At 45.1% G+C, this 21,533-nt stretch overlaps 1 protein-coding gene across 2 annotated transcripts; it reads right to left on the bottom strand.

Annotated features, from left to right (window-relative positions):
* Window positions 1–15,915: 15,915 nt before the first annotated feature.
* Window positions 15,916–20,117, bottom strand: LOC123061920 (integrin-linked protein kinase 1). Of its 2 annotated transcripts, XM_044485206.1 has the most exons (13): window positions 19,605–20,117; window positions 18,847–18,921; window positions 18,667–18,762; window positions 18,457–18,542; window positions 18,207–18,327; window positions 17,733–17,812; window positions 17,558–17,620; window positions 17,322–17,440; window positions 17,121–17,206; window positions 16,785–16,906; window positions 16,442–16,553; window positions 16,227–16,334; window positions 15,916–16,134 (listed from the first exon to the last, which is right to left on the bottom strand). In XM_044485206.1, the coding sequence occupies exons 1-12, from the start codon at window positions 19,956–19,958 to the stop codon at window positions 16,239–16,241; spliced, it is 1,410 nt and encodes a 469-aa protein (XP_044341141.1). In that variant the 5' UTR covers window positions 19,959–20,117; the 3' UTR covers window positions 15,916–16,134; window positions 16,227–16,238. The 2 variants fall into 2 exon arrangements, with proteins under 2 accessions (XP_044341141.1, XP_044341140.1); XM_044485205.1 differs by having other exon boundaries at window positions 15,916–16,334; window positions 19,605–20,116.
* Window positions 20,118–21,533: the final 1,416 nt, after the last annotated feature.

Below are 21,533 nucleotides of genomic sequence, written 5' to 3'. Positions count from 1 at the left end.
ATTGTTTTATACTTTAGTAATCTCAAACCTATAAACTTTCACGCAATATATGAGCGCGAGCCATGGACATAGCACTATGGGTGGAATATAATATAATGAGGGGGTTATGTGGAGAAGACAAAAAAGGAGAAAGTCTCACATCAACGAGGCTCATCAATGGGCTATGGAGATGCCCACCGATTGATGTTAATGCAAGGAGTAGGGATTGTCATGCAACAGATGCACTAGAGCTATAAATGTATGAAAGCTCAACAAAAGAAACTAGTGGGTGTGCATCCAATTTGCTTGCTCATGAAGACCTAGGGCACTTGAGGAGGCCCATTGTTGGAATATACAAGACAAGTTCTATAATGAAAAATTCCCACTAGTATATGAAAGTGATAACATGAGAGACTCTCTACTATGAAGATCATGGTGCTACTTTGAAGCACAAGTGTGGTAAAAGGATAGTAACATTGTCCCTTCTCTCTTTTTCTCTCATTTTTTTGGGCCTTCTCTTTTTTATGGCCTTTCTCTCTTTCTTTTTTTTGGGCCTTCTCTTTTTTATGGCCTTTCTTTTTTTATTTATTCCTCACTTGGGACAATGCTCTAATAATGATGATCATCACACTTCTATTTATTTACAACTCAATGATTACAACTCGATACTAGAACAAAGATGACTCTATGTGAATGCCTCCGGCGGTGTACCGGGATATGCAATGAACCAAGAGTGACATGTATGAAAGAATGGTGGCTTTGCCACAAATACTATGTCAACTACATAATCATGCTAAGCAATATGACAATGATGAATGTGTCATGATGAACAGAATGATGGAAAGTTACATGGCAATATATCTCGGAATGGCTATGGAAATGCCATAATAGGTAGGTATGGTGGCTGTTTTGAGGAAGATATAAGGAGGTTTATGTGTGAAAGAGCGTATCATATCACGGGGTTTGGATGCACCGGCGAAGTTTGCGCCAACTCTCAATGTGAGAAAGGGCAATGCACGGTACCGGAGAGGCTAGCAAGGATGGAAGGGTGAGAGTGCGTATAATCCATGGACTCAACATTAGTCATAAATAACTCACATACTTATTGCAAAAATCTACAAGTCATCAAAAACCTCGGCACTACGCGCATGCTCCTAGGGGGATAGATTGGTAGGAAAACACCATCGCTCGTCCCCGACCGCCACTCATAAGGAAGACAATCAAATAACACCTCATGTTTCAAATTTATTGCATAACGTTTACCATACATGCATGCTACAGGACTTGCAAACCTCAACACAAGTATTTCTCAATTTCTCAACTACTCAACTAGCATGACTTTGATATTATTACCTCCATATCCAAAACAATCATCAAGCATCAAACTTTTCTTAGTATTCAACACACTCATAAGAAAGTTTTATTATTAATCTTGCATACCAAGCATATTAGGATTTTAAGCAAATTACCATGCTATTAAGATTCTCAAAATAATCTAAGTGAAGCATGAGAGATCAATAGTTTCTATAAAACAAATCCACCACCGTGCTCTAAAAGATATAAGTGAAGCACTAGAGCAAAACTATAAAGCTAAAAAGATATAAGTGAAGCACATAGAGTATTCTATCAAATAACAAATCATGTATGGCTCTCTCAAAAGGTGTGTACAGCAAGGATGATTGTGGTAGACTAACAAGTAAAGACTCAAATCATAAAATACACTCCAAGCAAAACACATATCATGTGGTGAATAAAAATATAGCTCCAAGTAAAGTTACCGATAGAAGTAGACGAAAGAGGGGATGTCTTCCGGGGCATCCCCAAGCTTTGGATTTTAGGTGACCTTATATTATCTTGGGGGTTCCATGGGCATCCCCAAGCTTAGGTTCTTGCCACTTCTTGTTCCATAATCCATCAAATCTTTACCCAAAACTTGAAAACTTCACAACACAAAACTTAAAGTAGAAAATCTCGTAAGCTCCGTTAGCGAAAGAAAACAAAAGACCACTTCAAGGTACTGTAATGAACTCATTCTTTGTTTATATTGGTGTTATACCTACTGTATTCCAACTTCTCTATGGATTATAAACTGTTTTACTAGTCATAGATTCATCAAAAATAAGCAAACAACATACGAAAAACAGAATCTGTCAAAAATAGAACAGTCTGTAGTAATCTGTAGCTAGCGCAAGATCTGGAACCCAAAAAATTCTAAAATAAATTGTTGGACGTGAGGAATTTATATATTAATAATCTGCAAAAAGAATTAACTAAATAGCGCTTTTCAAATAAAAATGACAGTAGTTCTCGTGAGCGCTAAAGTTTCTGTTTTTTACAGCAAGTTCAATCAAGACTTTCCCCAAGTCTTCCCAACAGTTCTACTTGGCACAAACACTAATTAAACACAAAAAACACAACCAAAACAGAGGCTAGATAATTTATTTATTACTAAACAGGAGCAAAAATCAAGGAATAAAAATAAAATTGGGTTGCCTCCCAACAAGCGCTATCGTTTAACGCCCCTAGCTAGGCATAATAAGCAAGAATAGATCTAGGTATTGCCATAATAATAAGATAGATTATTAAAACTCATTTCATATTCTCTACATTCAGCAGCGAGTTTTCTTTGAGGCAAGCAAAAGTAATCAAAAGGGCTAAATTTTTTGGGACAAAAGTCTCCAATATCAACCTTGGAGGTATAGGCCCCTCCTTTGGTCCTTCATATTGCACAACCAATTCATCATTATAAGCATTCTTTTGACAGAACTTTGTGAGCCTATATTCAAGAGAATATCCCAATTCATTATCTCGAATAGCTAAATCATCATTAAGTCCAGAAATTATATCAACTAAAACATTGGTAGGAACCCTTTTTCTAAGACTTTCATTGAAAGCAACATAGTCTAGAGATTGAAAACGCATTATTTCTTCTTGATCAAAGAGGATAGTCTCTATGGGAGGACGGCAAGCATCCACCCTATAATGTGCAAAGATTTCTTTGGCCTCTTTAATTATGAATCGAAACTCATGAGCCAAAAAGATAGTAACGGCACGCTTAACAGAAGAATGCTCAATATTAGAAAATTCTAGGAAAATCCTTTGTATAGAAGGATGCAAGTGCAAGAATTGCCTCTCAAGTTCAACTACAAGCATGGCAATAGCGTCCGCAAGACTACTGGTTCTATGAAGAATAGAACTACCCATAGAAGGTAAAGCACCGGCACAAGTAAAAAAATCTTGAATAACTCCTTTTCCAATAATATTACCGCTACCAACACGAAATCTTTTTATATGTGAGATAGTGGGTTCTTTAGTAGGAGCATCAAAATTATTATCGACAATAGTATCCCCAATTTCAGACATAGAGGCAGAAGGTAAAGAACTAGTCATAACAACAAGCAAGCAAACTAACGCACGAGTAAACAAAAAGCAAACGGGCAAAAAGGCAAACGGAGAAAGAGAGGGAGGAAGAGAGAGGGCGAATAAAACGGCAAGGGTGAATTGGGGGGAGAGGAAAACGAGAGGCAAATGGCAAATAATGTAATGCGGGAGATAGGGATTGTGATGGGTACTTGGTATGATGACTTTTGCGCAGACTCCCCGGTAACGGCGCCAGAAATTCTTCTTGCTACCTCTTGAGCACTGCGTTGGATTTCCTCGAAGAGGAAGGGATGATGTAGCAAAGTAGCGTAAGTATTTCCCTTAGTTTTTGAGAACCAAGGTATCAATCCCGTAGGAGGCTACGCTCGAGTCCCTCGTACCTACACAAAAACAATAGCTCAACGCAACCAACGCGCTTAGGGGTTGTCAATCCCTTCACAGTCACTTATGAAAGTGAGATCTGATAGAGATGATAAATAATATTTTTGGTATTTTTGATATAGAGATGCAAAGTAAAAAGTAAAAGCAAAGTAAAAGCAAAGGATTAATAAAGTGATGGAGATTGATATGATGAGAAAGAGACCCGCGGGCCATAGGTTTCACTAGTGGCTTCTCTCAAGAGCATAAGTATTCTACGGTGGGTGAACAAATTACTGTTGAGCAATTGACAGAATTGAGCATAGTTATGAGAATATCTAGGTATGATCATGTATATAGGCATCACGTCCGAGACAAGTAGACCGAAATGATTCTGCATCTACTACTATTACTCCACTCATCGACCTCTATCCATCATGCATCTAGAGTATTAAGTTAAAAATAGAGTAATGCCTTAAGCAAGATCACATGATGTAGAGGGATAATTTCATGCAATATGATAAAAACCCCATCTTGTTATCCTCAATGGCAACAATACAATACGTGCCTTGCTGCCCCTTCTGTCACTGGGAAAGGACACCGCAAGATTGAACCCAAAGCTAAGCACTTCTCCCATGGCAAGAACAACCAATCTAGTAGGCCAAACCAAACTGATAATTTGAAGAGACTTGCAAAGATAACCAATCATACATAAAAGAATTCAGAGAAGATTCAAATATTATTCATAGATAGACTTGATCATAAACCCACAATTCATCGGTCTCAACAAACACACCGCAAAAAGAAGATTACATCAAATAGATCTCCACGAGAGAGGGGGAGAACATTGTATTGAGATCCAAAAAGAGAGAAGAAGCCATCTAGCTACTAGCTATGGACCCGTAGGTCTGAAGTAAACTACTCACACTTCATCGGAGGGGCTTGAATGATGATGTAGAAGCCCTCCGTGATTGATGCCCCCTCCGGCGGAGCTCCGGAACAGGCCCCAAGATGGGATCTCGTGGATACAGAAAGTTGCGGTGGTGGAAATAGGTTTGGGGGTACGTGGATATATATAGGAGGAAGAAGTACGTCGGTGGAGCTTCGAGGGGCCCACGAGGTAGGGGGCGCGCCCCTACCCTCGTGACCACCTTGTGGCTTCCTTGACGGAGGGTCCAAGTCTCCTGGATCTTATCTGATGAGAACATCACGTTTCCGAAGGTTTCATTCCGTTTGGACTCCGTTTGATATTCCTTTTCTTTGAAACCTTAAAACAGGCAAAAAACAGCAATTCTGGGCTGGGCCTCCGGTTAATAGGTTAGTCCCAAAAATAATATAAAAGTGGAAAATAAAGCCCAATAATGTCTAAAACAGTAGATAATACAGCATGGGGCAATCAAAAATTATAGATACGTTGGAGACGTATCAAGGGGTGGGGCGCCAACTTGGGTCGCGACCTCCGCGAGCAGAAGAAGGCCCTTCTATCTGCTATTCAGGCCCTCGACCTGCGCACCGATGCCTCTGGCCTCTCTCCTGAGGAGTTTCTTTCTCGATACGACCTGGAAGACCAACTCTCGGTCATCTACTCCGACAAGGAGGCTTACTAGCGTGTGCGCGGGGCTCAAAAATGGGTTTTGAAGGGTGATGCGAACACAGCGTATTTTCTGGCCATTGTGAATGGCTGTCATAGATGCAACACCATCCCCCTTCTCTGGGATGTGCCGACCCTATTGCAGTCCTCGCGGGACATTAGGTCCCACGTTGATGGCTTCTATAGGTCTCTGTTCGCAGCCGCTCCTCGGAGCGGCTTATCCCTGGCCCTGGACTGTTGGTCCGGCGACCAGCTTGTCACAGATGAGGAGAATGCGGCCCTCATGGCCCCCTTCTCTGAGGGCGAGGTCTGGGCCGCCATCAAAGGCATGAACCCTTCCTCGGCCCCGGGCCCGGATGGCCTGCCGGTTAAGTTCTTCCAAGCCTTCTGGAACGTGATCAAACCGGAGATCATGGCCATCTTTGATGAGTTCTATGTTGGGTCCATTAATCTCGGGTGCCTCAACTACAGGACGATCTCACTTATCCCCAAGGTTCCTGGGGCGTCTGACATCCGTCAGTTTCGCCCAATCACGGTGATAAATGTGATCTTCCGTATTCTCGCAAAGGGGTACGCCAATAGGGTGACCCTGCTCGCGGACCACATTACCCACCCCAACCAATCGGCCTTCATCCAAGGGCGATGTATTCTGGATGGGGTGCTAGTTCTTCATGAAGTTCTCCATTAGGTCCATTCCAAACACCTTAAGGCGGTCTTCCTGAAGATCGATTTCCATAAGGCCTATGACACTGTTAGCTGGCCCTTACTTCAGGAAGTGCTTCTACGGAAAGGCTTCGATGACCGGTGGATCTCCAGGGTGATGCAAATGGTCTCTTGTGGTTGCACTGCCGTGAACATTAGTTGGGAGATTGGCCCCTACTTCCCCACTCTTTGTGGGGTGAGGCAAGGCGACCCTTTCTCCTTGTTCCTGTTCAATATGGTGGTGGACGCCTTGGCTGCCATCCTGGACAAGGCTAAGATGGCGGGCCATATTCGTGGGTTCACTCCCCACTTGGCCGGTGGCACCGGCATCTCCCTGCTCTAGTACGCTGACGACACCATCATCATGGTTGAAGGCTCGGACGCGGACATCGCTAACCTTAAGTTCCTCCTCCTCTGCTTCCAACAAATGTCTGGCCTCAAGATCAAGTTCGATAAGAGTGATGTGATGGTGATGGGCTACTCTCCGGCCGAGGCACGCGACATCACCAACCGCCTGAATTGCCGCCTAGGCGCCTTCCCCACCACCTACCTGGGAACGCCCATTAGTGACTCTCGGCTTACTGTTGTTGACCTGCAGCCGACTGTGGCCAAGTTGTAGACGCGCATTGAGCCTTGGCAGGGTCGGTGGCTATCAAAGGCGGCCCGGACGATCCTCATCAACTCCTCGCTCTCTAGTCTCCTCTTGTTCCTCATGAGCTTCTACAGCCTCCATGAGATGCTTCACCATGAGATTGCCAAGGTCCAATCCTGCTTCTATTTGGCCGGGGATAATAACAAACAGAAATACCATATGGTTAGTTGGCCCGACATCTATAAGCCTCGGGAGCAAGGTGGCCTCGGTATCATGTGCTCGAAGTGCATGAATATCGCACTCCTTTCCCGCTGGCTTTGGCGCATCTCGCAAGGGCATGGTGGACTGTGGCTAGACATCATTCGGAATAAGTACCTGCGTGGCCAACCTTTGGCCTTCTGCCAATGGTCTGGTGGATCCCAATTTTGGTAGTCGGTCATTCAGCTGCTCCCCATCCTCTGCATTGGGACCTCCATATTGGTCGGATCGGGTTCAGTGACCCTGTTCTGGTTTGACCGATGGGCGGGAGACTCGCCCTTCGCGGCCCGGTTCCCCGATCTCTTCTCCATCGCAGTCGTCCCGATGATCTCAGTTGAATGGGCCCTTATTGACTTAGGGCGCCTCTCGTTCTGGAGACCATTTGGGCCTCCGGAAGCTGCCGCTTGGCAGGAGCTTCTTGATAGCATCACCCTCCATGTGCCGGCTGTCGATGCAGGCCGGGATGAAGTTCGGTGGCGCCTTGAACCTTCGGGCCAATTCTCCACCAAGTCCCTCTACTCGGCCATCGCTCCCTCCTCCGCTCCGTCCCCCCTCCTGGAGGTGTGGACCATTCGCGTGCCTCTGATAATCCGGATCTTCCTGTGGCAATCAATCCGCAGTCGGCTCCCGTCTGGGGTGGAGGTACGCAAGCGCAATGGTTCGGGCTCCGGTCTTTGCCCGCTCTGTAGTACCCCCGAGGACTCGAATCACATCTTCTTCTCCTGCATGTCTGCCCAGTTTGTCTGGAGCTGCTTTAGAGAGGCTGTGGGTGGGGATTGGTGCCACACCAACTTCCCTGACCTCTTCGCTGAAATCCAGACCTCCCCCTGCCCACTGGCCACATTAGGTGGCTTGAGATCGGTGCTCTCGCATGGACCCTCTGGACGATTCGCAATAAGCTTGTGATTCAGCGCACTCCGCTTCGTCAGGCTACTGACGCTCTGTTCAAACTATCTGGTTTCTTGCAGCTTTGGTGGCCGCTTAGCCGCCCTCAGGACTGGGACGCAATCTCCGCCTTCATCGCCAACCTTCGATCGATGGCCTTCTGCTTGTCACCGCCGCCCCCTCCGCCTCCTCCAGAGCCTGATTAGTTGATTGGCGTGCTCTCGACCCCGGCTTCGGCCTCGGTCGTGCTTTTTTATGTTGTTTTTTGGGCTTGTTGAGCTGTGCTCTCAACAGAACCTTTGGATATCTTGTTGTGTGTCTTGGGTGTGTGTGTTCTGAACTAGTATGTATGTGTGCTCTGGGCGGTTTGCTTTATTTATAAAGCGGGGTGAAAGCCTTTTTCGGTAATAGTGCATAAAACCATCAGCCTCTCACAAACGGCTTTTATCGGGGGTTATAACATTCTAAATGGGATTGTTTCTCTCCATGATAGTGTGAAACCATCGTTCTAAAGCTTGGCTTTGAGAAAGCGTATGACTGTGTGAGTGAGAATGTCCTTGGGGACGTTCTCCTTCGCATGGGTTGCGGCGTGCGTTAACGGCGTGGTTGGCCCTCTTTTCTGTTAGAATTAATTACAATTTGTAATTAGGGGAAAATCTCCGCTTGCCCAAACTGTCGTGCGGTCTGTCCCACATAGACGCCTTCTCGCTCCTGCCCTCTGGAACCGACGCCTCCCTTCGACCGCGTCTCTCCAGATGGTATAAGTAGCGCCTGTAACCATTAATCAAAATAGAGATTTCACTTTCGATCTCAAACATGTTATCACGCACGTAGACAACCAGCGAGAGCGAAAGGCAGCAAAGAAAGGAGAAGAGAGGGAGCACTCACCGCCGGTGAGATGCCTAGCCTTGTTTCCTTCTTTCTCCGCCTGATCTGAGAGGACGGTCGTCGCTACCATGGCGTTGGTGGCCTCCGATATTTCCGTCGCAGGATGCAGGCCATCCGTCATTTCAGCCATTGCGCCACTGGCCGTTATGGTCACCGCGCCACTGGACGTGGCGGCCGTGGTGGTCACCGTGCCGCTGGACGCGGCCACGGCGTCTACGGACGCGCCGCTCCTGGTGCTCTCCACGCCCACGGGCACGGCCTTGGCGCTGTTGCGTGTGTGCCGTCGGTGAACAGGGTGCTCGACCCATGGCTTGTGGCCGGTCCGAGCGCCCCTATGGTGCACGGCGCCGCACCCCCCGGTTCTCCGCCTCCACCCCCTCCTCCACCAGCTGGGTGGCTCCCGCCGTCGACACCGACGCCAGATGCCGTGGCCGCTGGCCCGAGCCGCCGCCCGCATGGCTATGCCATAGTGCCGTTGCGCTCCGTGGTGAATGAGGAGGAGGCGCTCGCCTTCGTCTCCACGCCAACCGGCGCCTCCAGCGTCGTCCATCTTGGAGCCGGCATGGAGAATGCCAACGCCAACGCCCTGCTTCAGCAGGAGACGGCAGCGGGCTCGAGCAGCCGCGCCGTCCGGCGCTTCGGGCGTCTCTTCGGGCGCGTCGTCACCGCCATCGACCGCCGCCCTAGCCTTCGCCCCGGTTCGTGGGCTCCGGCGAGCCTCGGCCTCGCCAGCATCTCACCAGAGGGTGCTCGCCTGGACCCCGTTGTCATCGTGTCTTCTTCGGACGAGGAAGGCTCGTCGGTGCTGCGCCGGTGACCTCTGGCGCCGCGAGGGTCTGCGGCAGCCACTCGAGTCGCCGGTGCCGTGCAGGGAAGGGGATCGAGCGGGTGGTGCGGGCTTCTAGTCTCAGACCCTTATCCGTAACCGCCACTTCCTCCCTCTTATGCAGTGGGGCTGCGGGTGGGCTGGCCAAAGGCCATGGAGGCCCAGGCCCATGCGCATGTTGTGTCCCTCCAGCCACCTCCTTCTAGCCTGGATTCATTTTTATTTTCTTTTCTCTCTGTTTTATTAACAGTAGTACTAATTGTGCAGTTTTAGACTTTGTTTAGTATCTAGTTTGACTGCTACTTACATTCTAGTCTTGTTCTAGATTGTATCCGACTAGGACTTGTGTAATTATTAGTATGTTCATATTATGTAATGGATTGATAATATAAATAAAGTACCAGATTTCATCTGGGAAGAATGACATGTTCCATGTGTTTACCACATATCTAGTTCTCTTGAACATGTTTTAGCAATCGAGATCATCTTCTCTCGCACACCAAACTTGCAAATTTTTGAATATTTCTCCCACATTATATTTGCAATCACAAGGTAATGAGTTGGGATCTACTGCTCATTTGCAGATTATCCCCTCTTACTGTGAGGTCTACGCTTTGTCATTCTCGACAAGAGATTACCTCCAACATGTATTCCTTATATCTGAATTGTAGCATACACAAGGTAATGGCGATGTAGTCTATTACTGTGAGATCTAAGTGATCTCCAAAGTGTTATGTTCACACAATTGAGGTTGAGAATTTTTCAAGTTTACACTTGAGTATCAAATTTTTGCATTCTTATTACAGAACCATGATGGTTTTTAATTTACCACCTATAAATTAATTATCTTTGGTTTTTCCATGTAGGCAAAGATGACTGCCAAAGAGTTTGAGGAGCTTGCCCTCAATGGCCACAATTACCCTACATGGGCTATGGACATCAAGATCAGTCTTGCATCCCGTGGGATAGCGCGTGCAATACAACCCCGGGAGACTCCTCCCCCGGCTGGGGCCACGCCGCTAACAGAACAACAGAACTATGTTGCCTTATTCATCATAAGGCACCATATTCATCCAGATCTCAAGTCTGAGTATTTACAGGAGGAATCTCCTAGTACTCTATTTCTGGCCCTCAAAACGACGTATGAACAGCAGAAGGCAGTAGTCGTGCCAAAAGAACTCCATGATTGGACTCATCTCTGTCTTCAGGATTTCAAGTCCATCAGTGAGTACAATCATGTTGTTCATAAGATATGTTCCAAACCGCATTTTTGTGAGAAGGAACCTACTGAGGGGGGGAGATAGAGAAAACTTTGTCTACTATGCTCCCTTCAGATAGGATCCTCCAACAGCAATACCGTGCTCGTAACTACACTGTCTATTCCGAGCTTATTCACATGTTACTTCAGGCTGAAAAGCATGATGAGATACTCGCTAAGAATGGCTCTCAGCGCCTAGTTGGGGCACAACCTTTACCTGAAGTTCATCTGAATGTTGCAAATAGACAAAAGTTTAATGGTACCTCTCGGGGTAAACAATCCAATTTCGAGCATAACCGAAAGTGCAATGGGAACAGGAGATCTAGACACCTAGGCAAGGGAAAAGGCACTTCAAAGCCCAGGTTTGATAAATCTAAGCTTTGCAGCAAGTGTGGATGCTACACGCATTCTACTGAAAAGTGCACAATGCCCAAGCATCTGGTTATGCTGTACCAGCAATCTCAGGGACGCAAAGCACCTCAAGGGAAAAGGTTTGAAGCCAACTTCAACCTTCATTTGGATAGCGCAAAAGGAGTTGGTGGTTCGCACGATGTTCCTCCTGGACCGATCAACGCCATGATTCCTTATCTGCCTGAGGATACTACTGAAACAGAGAACGCGTTGATTGAGTACACCACAAACAACGTGTTTGGCGAATTTGACTAGTCCCTCAATCTCCTAGTGATCTACTTAATTATGTCCATTTGTGATGATTGTAATAAGAACATAAGTTTGTTGTTGTCTTTATATTGTATTGTATCAGCACATTTGATATAATAAAGATTGTATTCTATGTATTAACATGAGGTTTTCTTATTGAAAATTCTTTTGTTTTATATAGTTTTCCACAGGGACAATTCGATGGAAGAGGAATTATGCCTTGTGGACAGTGGTACCACAAACTCCATACCGAGGGAGATGAAATATTTCCAAACTCTGAAAAAGATAAATGGAGATATTCTAACTATCACTGGACGCGATACAATGATTGTTGGTACTGGACGTGCCATATTCACCCTCCCTAGCGGTACACAAATGACGATTGAGGATGCTTTATTGTATCCGCCTCATCATGTACCCTGATCAATTATCGAGATATCCGTAAGAATGGTTTTCACATTGAAACACATGAAGACAACAAAGAAGAGTATCTACTCTTTACTAAAGATCACGGATATGGCAAAAAGGTACATGAGAAAATTCCTTCTCTATCGTCTGGTTTGTACTATACGTACATCAAACCCGTGGAACATGCTGCATACAAAGTAATTTTTCAGAATGTTAACGCATTCCAAACCTGTGATCTCCTAGGCCACCCTAGAATAGGGATAATGAGAAAAAATTACTAGCAATTCCATTGGTCATAATTTGCTCGAGTCAAAATTTCCTCAATCTTCTGATTTTGTGTGCACATCTTGTGCCACGAGAAAGCTAATTTTGAGGACCTCACACCTCAAAATACAAGTTGAACCACTTCAGTTCCTTGAACGTATTCAAGGAGACATTTGTGGTCCTATTCAGCCATTGTCTGGACCTTTCCGGTATTTCATGGTTCTGATTGACGCATCTACACGATGGTCACATGTGTGTCTTCTATCCACACGAAACCATGCATTTGCCAAGATAATGAGGCAAGTCATTAAGTTGCAAGCCCATTATCCTGAAAGTCGAATTGAGTTAATTTGAATGGACAATGCTGCAGAATTCTCCCCGCGTGCTTTCAATGATTATTGCATGGCTTTGGGGATTGAAGTTCAGCACTCTGTTCCATATGTCCATACACAAAATGGTTTGGCTCAAGCATTGATTAAGAGGATCAAACTCATTGCAAGACCTTTGTTGACGAATTGCAACTTGCCAACCTCTTGTTGGGGTCACGCTGTTTCACACGTTGCTGACTTGATACAATTGAGGCCAACTGCATATCACAGTTCTTCCCCTCTGGAATTGGTACGTGGAAATCCTCCAAGCATTTCCCATCTGCGTAAGTTCGGATGTGCTGCATACATCCCGATCTCACCACCACAACAGACATCTATGGGCCCACACAGGAAGTTGGGGATCTATGTGGGGTACAAATCGCCGTCGATTATCAAGTACCTGGAACCCCTGACTGGGGATCTGTTCACAGCCCGTCACGCTGATTGCATATTTAATGAGGAACATTTTTTGGCATTAGGGGGAGATTTCAAGTGCCAGAAATAATGCCCGGAAATTGATTGGAATGCTCATGCCATTTCATCCTCTGATCCGCGTACCCATGAGACTGAACTTCAAGTTCAGAAGATCGTTAATTTGCAACATCTTGCAAATAATCTGCCAGATTCATTTACTGATCTGAAAGGTGTTACAAAATCCTTAAATCCTGCCAGAAACACGCCAGAAAGAGTGGAGATACCAATAAAAACCACTCAACTCCCTATTCCTAAAAAGAGGGGGAGTAGTACGGCCTCTGACCTGGAGCATGCTTCTAGCAAGCAGCAAAGAAAATCGAGGAGAAAAACCTCAGAGTCAGTAAATGCAGGTCAACTCAACGTTGACAAACACCTGATGGGTAGTATACACCCAGTGGAAGGGAAACCTCCACAACCCAGTTCCAGTGTGCCCAAACTGACTGGGACATCGAAACACACAGACTCGATCGTATTGGGAAATCACGAAGAGTCACTAGGGGCGCAGGAAATTTCCATCAACTATGTTGATTCTGGAGAATCATTTGACCGTAAGACTACGACCGTCGACATATATTTTGCTGAAAAGATTGCAGATACCCTTCTCACTAATCATGATCCAAGGTCTATAGTTGAGTGCCAAAAGCGCTCCGACTGGCCTAAATGGAAGGATGCAATCCAAGCAGAAATTGCCTCGCTTAACAAAAGAAAGGTATTCACTGAAGCAAAACCTACACCTCCCAGTGTTTTCCCTGTGGGATTCAAATGGGTTTTTTCTTCGGAAACGGAATGAGAACAATGATGTGGTGAGATATAAAGCAAGGCTTGTAGCACAAGGTTTCATGCAGAAACCCGGCATTGATTTCACTGAAACATATTCTCCAGTAATAGTGCAACCACTTTTCGATATCTTATATACTTGGCAGTGCAAAATTGTCTATCTATGCAGTTGATGGACATCGTGACCGCATATCTTTACAGGTCACTAGATTCGGACATATATATGAAGGTTCCTGATGGAATTTCTGTCTCGAATAAAAATGCAAAACGCAACATGTATTGTGTAAAGCTGAATAAGTCATTATATGGCTTAAGGCAGTCAGGGTGGATGTGGTACAACCGACTGAGTGAGTTCCTTCTTCAGAAAGGTTACTTCAATAGTGTTGAATTGCCCATGTGTTTTCATCAAGAAGTCCTCGACAGGATTTTGCATCATCTCTATGTATGTTGATGATCTCAACATCATCGGCAGCACACCAGACATTGATGAAGCAAGCAATCACCTAAAGATGGAATTTGAGATGAAGGATTTGGGTAAAACCAAATTTTGCTTAGGTATTCAACTTGAGCACCTTCCCTCAGGAATCATGGTACACCAATCTGCCTATATCTAGAAAATATTGGAAAAATTCAATATGGACAAATCCTATCCATCTAAAACTCCCATGGTGGTTCGATCTCTAGACGTAGAGAGATATCCGTTCATACCAAGGGATGATGGAGAAGAGGTGTTGGGACCTGAAGTTCCATACCTCAGTGTTGTTGGAGCGCTTATGTATCTTGCAAATTGCACAAGACCTGACATTGCATTTGCAGTGAATCTACTTGCAAGACATAACGCAGCTTCCACAAAACGTCATTGGTCTGGAGTGAAGAATATCTTTTGATGTCTCCAAGGCACAAAGGATCTTGGCCTATTTTCCAGTTCCAGAAAAATCAGGACTCTGATGTGACTGTATATGCAGATGCCAGCTATTTGTCTTATCCCCATAATGCCAGATCTCAGACCGGCTTCGTGTTCCTACATGATGGCACTGCTATATCATGGAAGTCTTCGAAACAGACTCTGGTAGCAACATCTACCAATCATTTTAAAATAATTTCATTATTTGAAGCAACATGCGAATGTGTATGGCTTCGTAGAATGATAAACCACATACAACAGTCATGTGGAATGGGTTCGATAAAATCACCTACCATTATCTATGAAGATAATGCGGCCTGTGTTGTGCAGATGCAAATAGGATACATCAAAAGTAATAGCACCAAGCATATTTCTCCTAAATGTTTTTCCCCCACAATCTTCAGAAAAGCGGGGAAATAAGCATTGTGCAAGTCAAATCATGTGACAACCTTGCTGATTTATTTACCAAGTCCCTACCAAATTCTACATTCCAGAAATGTGTTCATGGAATTGGTATGCGAAGACTTAGGGACTTGCAGGTGTCAGGGGGAGTCTCTTCTTGAGATACCTTTATTTTAATGACATCACATTATGCTATCTTTCTTTGTGAGTATATATTTCAGGATCTCATCAAAGATTTTATGAAGAACTTTTGGAGGAGAATCCTTCTGAGATGATAGAGCATCCCGGATAATTGTGAAGATGATTCTACATGGTCAAGTGTAGATTAGGGGAAGTGTTAGAATAAATTACAATTTGTAATTAGGGGAAAATCTTCCCTTGCCCAAACTGTCGTGCGGTTTGTCCCGCACAGACGCCTTCTCGCTCCTGCCCTCTGGAACCGACGCCTCCCTTCGATCGCGTCTCTCCAGATGGTATAAGTAGCGCCTATAACCATCAATCAAGACAGAGATTTCACTTTCGATCTCAAACAGTTTCCAAAATGACATGGGTCTGCACACCGTGTCATGGCCATGCTGCCTTTTCTCTAAAAAAGAAAATTTACACGACTCCTTTCGACTCAAGTAGTACTAGGATTTATGGAACATGTTTCATTCCATTGTTGTGGTTTGCGACTAGACAATGATCAGCAACCAAAAGAGTACCAGAGTGTCCCGTGGGGATGAGTTTTATGTTGGTCAATCATTCAAGGATCTACTTTGTAAGAGTGCCACATTACTACCTTGTATCGTTTGACCGTGTACTTTGGTATTTGCTTTATCTGTAAAGCGGGCAATATCCTGTTTCATGGGATGACAGTAGGCAGGCCTGAGTGCAGAACGCTGCTTATGAGTATATTCTTGTCACGTGCAGTCTTCAGCATACAGATTGCCCTTCAGAAAGATTGATAACATGACCGAATACCATTCCTCAAAAGAATGCCACACCACAACAACGTGAGATTACATTCCTTAAAAGGAGTTGCTTAGCTATCACAGAAAGCAAACTATAAACCGAAGAGATCAATCTGTACATGAATTCCTTGATGGCTTAGTGATAAACCTCTGGTGTACAACAGGTGTTCTGATCAGCAGGGAAGTAACACTTGCCATACCATTCTTCTGCAGAGAGAATTTCGATACACAAAGAAAATGGTACAGTGAGTTGACTTCCTATCAATCATGAATATGATCCGCCAAATGACATCAACAACCTCAGCTGGCTGCTATCGCGACGAGCGTGACGAACGGTTGGTGCTGCCCTCATTGCGATCCTTTTTCCGCAAACCTTCGAAGCTAAGGAAACACTTGAGAGGTCTGACCTGTTGTTCCAGTATAGCCAGCATGAGAATACACGCTAGAACAATGCATATTTTGCAACGATGGAACTTATTAGAACGCTATTCCATAAGACACCATAAGCTATTACCTTCCAACGGTTTCTGCGAGCTAGTTCAATTTGGATGGCAGACAACCGATCAATGACAACTCTAAAATTGGGCCTATCAGCAGGATTTTCACTCCAGCATTTCTCAATCAACCTGTAGAAATATAAAGTAGTCAAGCAATCAAGTCAGGGTGTTAGACAAACTAAAGTAACCGCGTAAATGTTATCTGGAGGAAACAGTACAAATTAAGGTTTGCATAACCGTATTGTCAAAATGGATTATGGATTGCTAAAGCATGAAATTGGCAATGCAATCAAGCCATTCTAATGCTGCAACAAATTGGTAATTGCCATAGTAAAGCAAAAAAAGGAGGGAGAATCTTACTCTCTTAGCCCATAGGCATAATGCTTTGCAGGAGCTCTAAACGGTGGCCTTTCTTTAGAACTATGGGCCTTCTCAATTTCATCAATTTTCTTATCGTGAAAAGGCAGGCATCCTTCAATCATCTGAAAGAGTTCAAATATTAGTAAAAGTACGGTGATCTAGAAGGATCTGGGAGTAGTTGGAGCAGAATTGAATATTACTTTCCAAATTATCTATCAAACAAACTTTCTGACTGTTCTATGTTCTAACTGAGACTACACAAAAATGTGGATTAGAAGCTGATCATCTAGTATGGCATAGAAATATACAATGCTATATAGCAAAAAATATATATACCTCCTGAAGTATCAAAGCGAATGAGAAGACATCAACTTTATTATCATACTCCTCTTTACGCAGGACTTCTGGAGCTACATACCTACCTATGACATATTCATGAATGATCAGTAACAGAAGGTGAATAAATTTGCAATAGCAGTGAGCTGCATACCAGTTTGGAACAAATTAGGATGGAAAATAAGAAGTTAATAAGCTTACAGGCATTGCCAGGAGAAGTAACTGGTTTGTCCTCTCTGACTTTTCTTCTCCACTTTAGCATCTTACACAAATCAAAATCTGCCACCTTCAGATGCCCAGTGTCATCCCTCAATATGTTTCTATTTTGTTACACAAGGGCCAGAAAAGAATTCAACAAATTAGGCATCTGAAGCAACTGATGAGGTACATACAGAAGACTCCAAATTTATGGATGTTTTTTGAGATAAAGCACTCACGAAGGCTCAAGGTCACGGTGGATGATAGCTTGGGGTTTATGCTCATGTAAGTAACTCATTCCTCTGTTACATATGAACAAAGATCCACGAGTTAGGCATATTTATAACTTATAACAACAGAAAAAACATCAATAATAGAGTCCCTGTGATTTGGGGAATATGGTGGGTAGCAAACCTTGCAATATCAAGAGCTAATTTAACTGCATACAAAGGTTCCAGAGCTCCTTTCCTATTCAAGTGTTTGCGCAAATCACCCTGAAAATAAACATTGCCACATTGATAATCTATAAAATAAAGTGATATATTTTGATAGTCAACTGAAGGCCTGATTATGTTGCAGAAATAATGATGCAAAGTTAAGAAACATAAGAATTTATGCAGTGTTGAAATCATACAGCACGTAGCTAGGAAGAAATCATATCTGCAGTGATCTAATGTGATACCAATAAAAATGGCCAAATGACATCATACGGACCAGTAACTCATTTGTACTGTCAGTTAACTATGACAGCAGCACTCCTTCACTCACTAGAAAATAACCAAATACTAGTTCAAAAGGAAGCCATGAGTCTAGACCTAGAAAAGTTTGACTAGGGACTCAGATATCAAAATAATATGAGCCTGGAAAGAACATCAACCCAAGACAAACCTTCGGCATAAATTCCATGACAATCATCATTGGGTTGGTTTGTGTTACAGCGCCCAGAAATTGAACGACATTTGGATGCCGTATTAGTTGCAGAACGTCAAGCTCATCTCTGAATGCTTGTCTGCAATGCAAAGATATCCATCGGAACTGTAAGGAAAGTACCAACTTGGGCAGCCTGAGCAACACCTAAGTGAAAGAATGCCAACGCAAATCAGGAAGGAAGGTAAACTATTGAGTGGAATCAACCCACACTTTGTTCTCGTCAGTAAGTACATCATCATCCAGCTTTTTAACAGCAACCAGAATGCCCCTCCATGTTGCTTTCCGAAATGTACCCTGAGAAGTAAATTAAATTATAAGAAAGAAGCAAGACATGATTTAAATATTAGTAGCATTCAATTTAAAAACTCCATGTCTAGACTAATTATTAGAGTAATCATGACTGCTAGTTAACAAATACCTTAGCTAAATCTTTGCCATTTGTGAAGTCAAGTTCGTCCGGATCAATCTCGTATTCAGGAACATCACGATCACTGTTAACATGCATAGGAGCAACCTTCAAAAAAGGAAGTGGATATTTATTAGTAATAATGCTCGAACCCTCGAACATGCCAAGTTAAATAAAAATACAGCATAGTACCTTATGGTTCGAGTCATGCTTCTCCAAGATCTTGATAACATCATGGTTCTGGTAATGCATCGCATCTGCCAAAGGCTGCCCAATAGTAGTGCAGCACACAATTAACTCAAGTGAAAGCATATACCTATATATAGTTCCTAACAGCAAGTATTATATGTACTCCCTCCGTTCACTATTATAAGATGTTCTAACCTTTTTCTGAATCGGATATAAATAGACACATTGCATATCACTCGTCAGTCCGTATGTTGTCCATATTAAAATATCCGAAACATCTTATACTCCCCCGCCCAAAATAAGTGTCTCAACTTTAGTACAATAATTTGAAGGGAAAAAAACTCTTGACCAGCGACTGGGAAGTATGGCAATTGCAAATGATTTGCATCCCAATTTATGTTGCCGGGATGGTAAGTTTGGTTGACAAGAATGGCAAATACGCCTCAGTTCATTTTTTATTTATTTTTGGCAGGTTTTGCCGTGCTTGCAAGCTAAAATTGACGTCCTCATGACAATATAAATTGCCATAAAAAACGTTCGATTTGCCATCCCCTCCCAAGCGAAAGTCAGCTGAATAGCATTACCCAAAAAATACTTACGGTATTAAAAAACAGAAATTCAGCACTTAACGAACAAAAACATGCTCTAATGATTCACAGCGCTTTCCCACTAAATCGGAATCCCCATCGAAAACTGATGAGGTTCTCAAGAAAGCAGAACAAATGGAGCAACACGGAGGCGAAAGTCCAAAGCAGGCTCACCGTGCTTCCCCACTGGTCCTCGACGACGGCCTCCGCGCCGCGGTCGAGCAGCAGAGCGACGACCTCGGCGTGGCCCTCGCAGGCGGAGATATGCAGCGCCGTGCGGCCGTCGGAGTCGCGGAAGTTGGGGTCGGCGCCGGCGTCGAGGAGCTCGCGTATCCCCTCCGCGTTGCCCTCGTGGGCCAGGTACATCATCTGGAAGCTGGCGACGCCGGCGGCCTCCCCCGACACCTCGGCGCCGTTTTCACCGCCGCGGCTGGGCGCCAGGGACGACTGCTTCCCGAGCCTGAACCGAGGGGTCGTCGGCCCCGCCGCCGCCTCCTCCTCCGAGGACGTGGGCGGCTTGGGCTCCATCGTCGGCGCTGGTGGGAGATCCGATCGGAGACTTGTGGAAGAGGAATTGAATAGAGCCGAGGAGGGTCCGTCCGTCGGTCCGAGGGAGTAATCGAGCGAGGGGGTTTGGGAGGGGAAGTTGAGAACTTGGATGGGAAAAAGATGGCTGGGTGGCGGCTGAGTTGGCAACAGGTCCACCAACTAATAACTGTCCCTTGTGGTATGAAACGGTGGCGGCGAGTACGGTCGGTCGCGGCACCCCGCGGATTGAGTTGGTGACAGCTGATCCCGCGGAAGTAGGGCCTTGCCAATGCTTGCAAGCTTGGTTCTAGGCCGTGCCAATTTCAGAGGGTGGTCGTATCGTGTACGCAGGCACGCACGGTTGCTCCTTGCTCATGCAGCTCCTAGTAAGAACATCTACAGCTCCTAGCCAGAATTTTGTTTTTCTTTGTACACCATGCAAATCACAATATTTTCAACGATTTTTTACACGTTTGTGCGGAAAAACATATAAGTATTCCTGGCATTTTTTTCCAAAAATGAAACTTTTAAATATGGTTTTGATTTGGCTCCATGAAGCCCGCCCTCCAAAAATTAACACTCACCCACCAGACCCTACTTTCTTCCTAAAAGTCTTGACTAACCAGCACCCCTCAAATCAAGACCACATCTGAGGGCAATATGAGGAGTTGCGAGCGTGCCCGGGCAAGGCTCCACGTCAGCTGCAGGGACCGACGACCCCACCCGCAACCACTTCGATGAGAAGACTGCGATGGCAACGACACCCATCCGGCTCGCGTCAAGGAGGAAGGCCGCCCGCTCGCTTGCATCGAGGAGGAAGGCCGGCGGAGCTCTCGCGCGCCAAGGTTATTGTGTCCCTTGGGGATTGTTGTGCTCGTGATGGCCGCCGCCTTCGGCCATCGAGCTCCGCGCAATCGAGCATGCTTGCGTGCTTGCATGCTCCCGCTGGCTAGAGCTCATGTCCGCGCTGCCGTGCATGCTTGCATGCTCGCGCTGCACCTGAAAGGCGTTGTGCATCTTGCCACTGCATGCGTCCGTGCTAGAGTGTGCATGTGGTGTCGCTGCTTGTGTGCTCTGGCCGTCCAGCGACACCACACATAAGTTGTTTGATGATATGATCAAAGTAGGGAGGACGATATTAAGGAGTGTGACTGTGCTCATAGGAAAATGAGGGATCACGGGAGACGCGCTTGGGCACTGACCGGGCGCGTCCGCCGACATTTGAAGGTCCATATTTGTCCATCCAGGTTGTAGATGCTCTAGCGGTGTTTTATGACACACTCAATTGAACAATCCTTGTCTCTCCTAGATATCTCCTCCCTCTAGATCTCTATCTCCTTTCGCCAGCAAGGCTGGTGTTTTCCCTCTACTCCTGCTACTCTAGTAGTGGAAGGTGTGGAACTATGGTTTTGCATGTCCGACACTTAGTTAGGTTAGCCTTTTGGTTTCGTGGTGCGTTGTTAAAATGACGGTGATAGTGTTGTCTTGAATAATGGTACCTCGTCTTCAACCCCGTCTCGGCGTCGAGGATCCAGTGGGTTGGTATCGTCATCGGGCATGTGCTCCAGCGCTATG

Source organism: Triticum aestivum, chromosome 3A (genome assembly GCF_018294505.1).
Source record: "Triticum aestivum cultivar Chinese Spring chromosome 3A, IWGSC CS RefSeq v2.1, whole genome shotgun sequence".
Taxonomy (NCBI): Eukaryota; Viridiplantae; Streptophyta; class Magnoliopsida; order Poales; family Poaceae; genus Triticum; species Triticum aestivum.
Note: the sequence above shows the minus strand (reverse complement) of the source record. Positions and strands in the feature narration are given on the sequence as shown.

What these genes read in the sequence shown, in the direction of transcription:
- LOC123061920 (XM_044485206.1), bottom strand. Translation starts at nt 19,958, where the DNA reads ATGGAGCCCAAGCCGCCCACGTCCTCGGAGGAGGAGGCGGCGGCGGGG. An exon ending in CTTACTGACGAGAACAAAGT is followed by an intron (nt 18,328 to 18,456) that starts GTGGGTTGATTC and finishes TTTGCATTGCAG; the next exon opens with ACAAGCATTCAGAGATGAGC. An exon ending in CACCGTGACCTTGAGCCTTC is followed by an intron (nt 17,441 to 17,557) that starts GTGAGTGCTTTA and finishes GTAACAAAATAG; the next exon opens with AAACATATTGAGGGATGACA.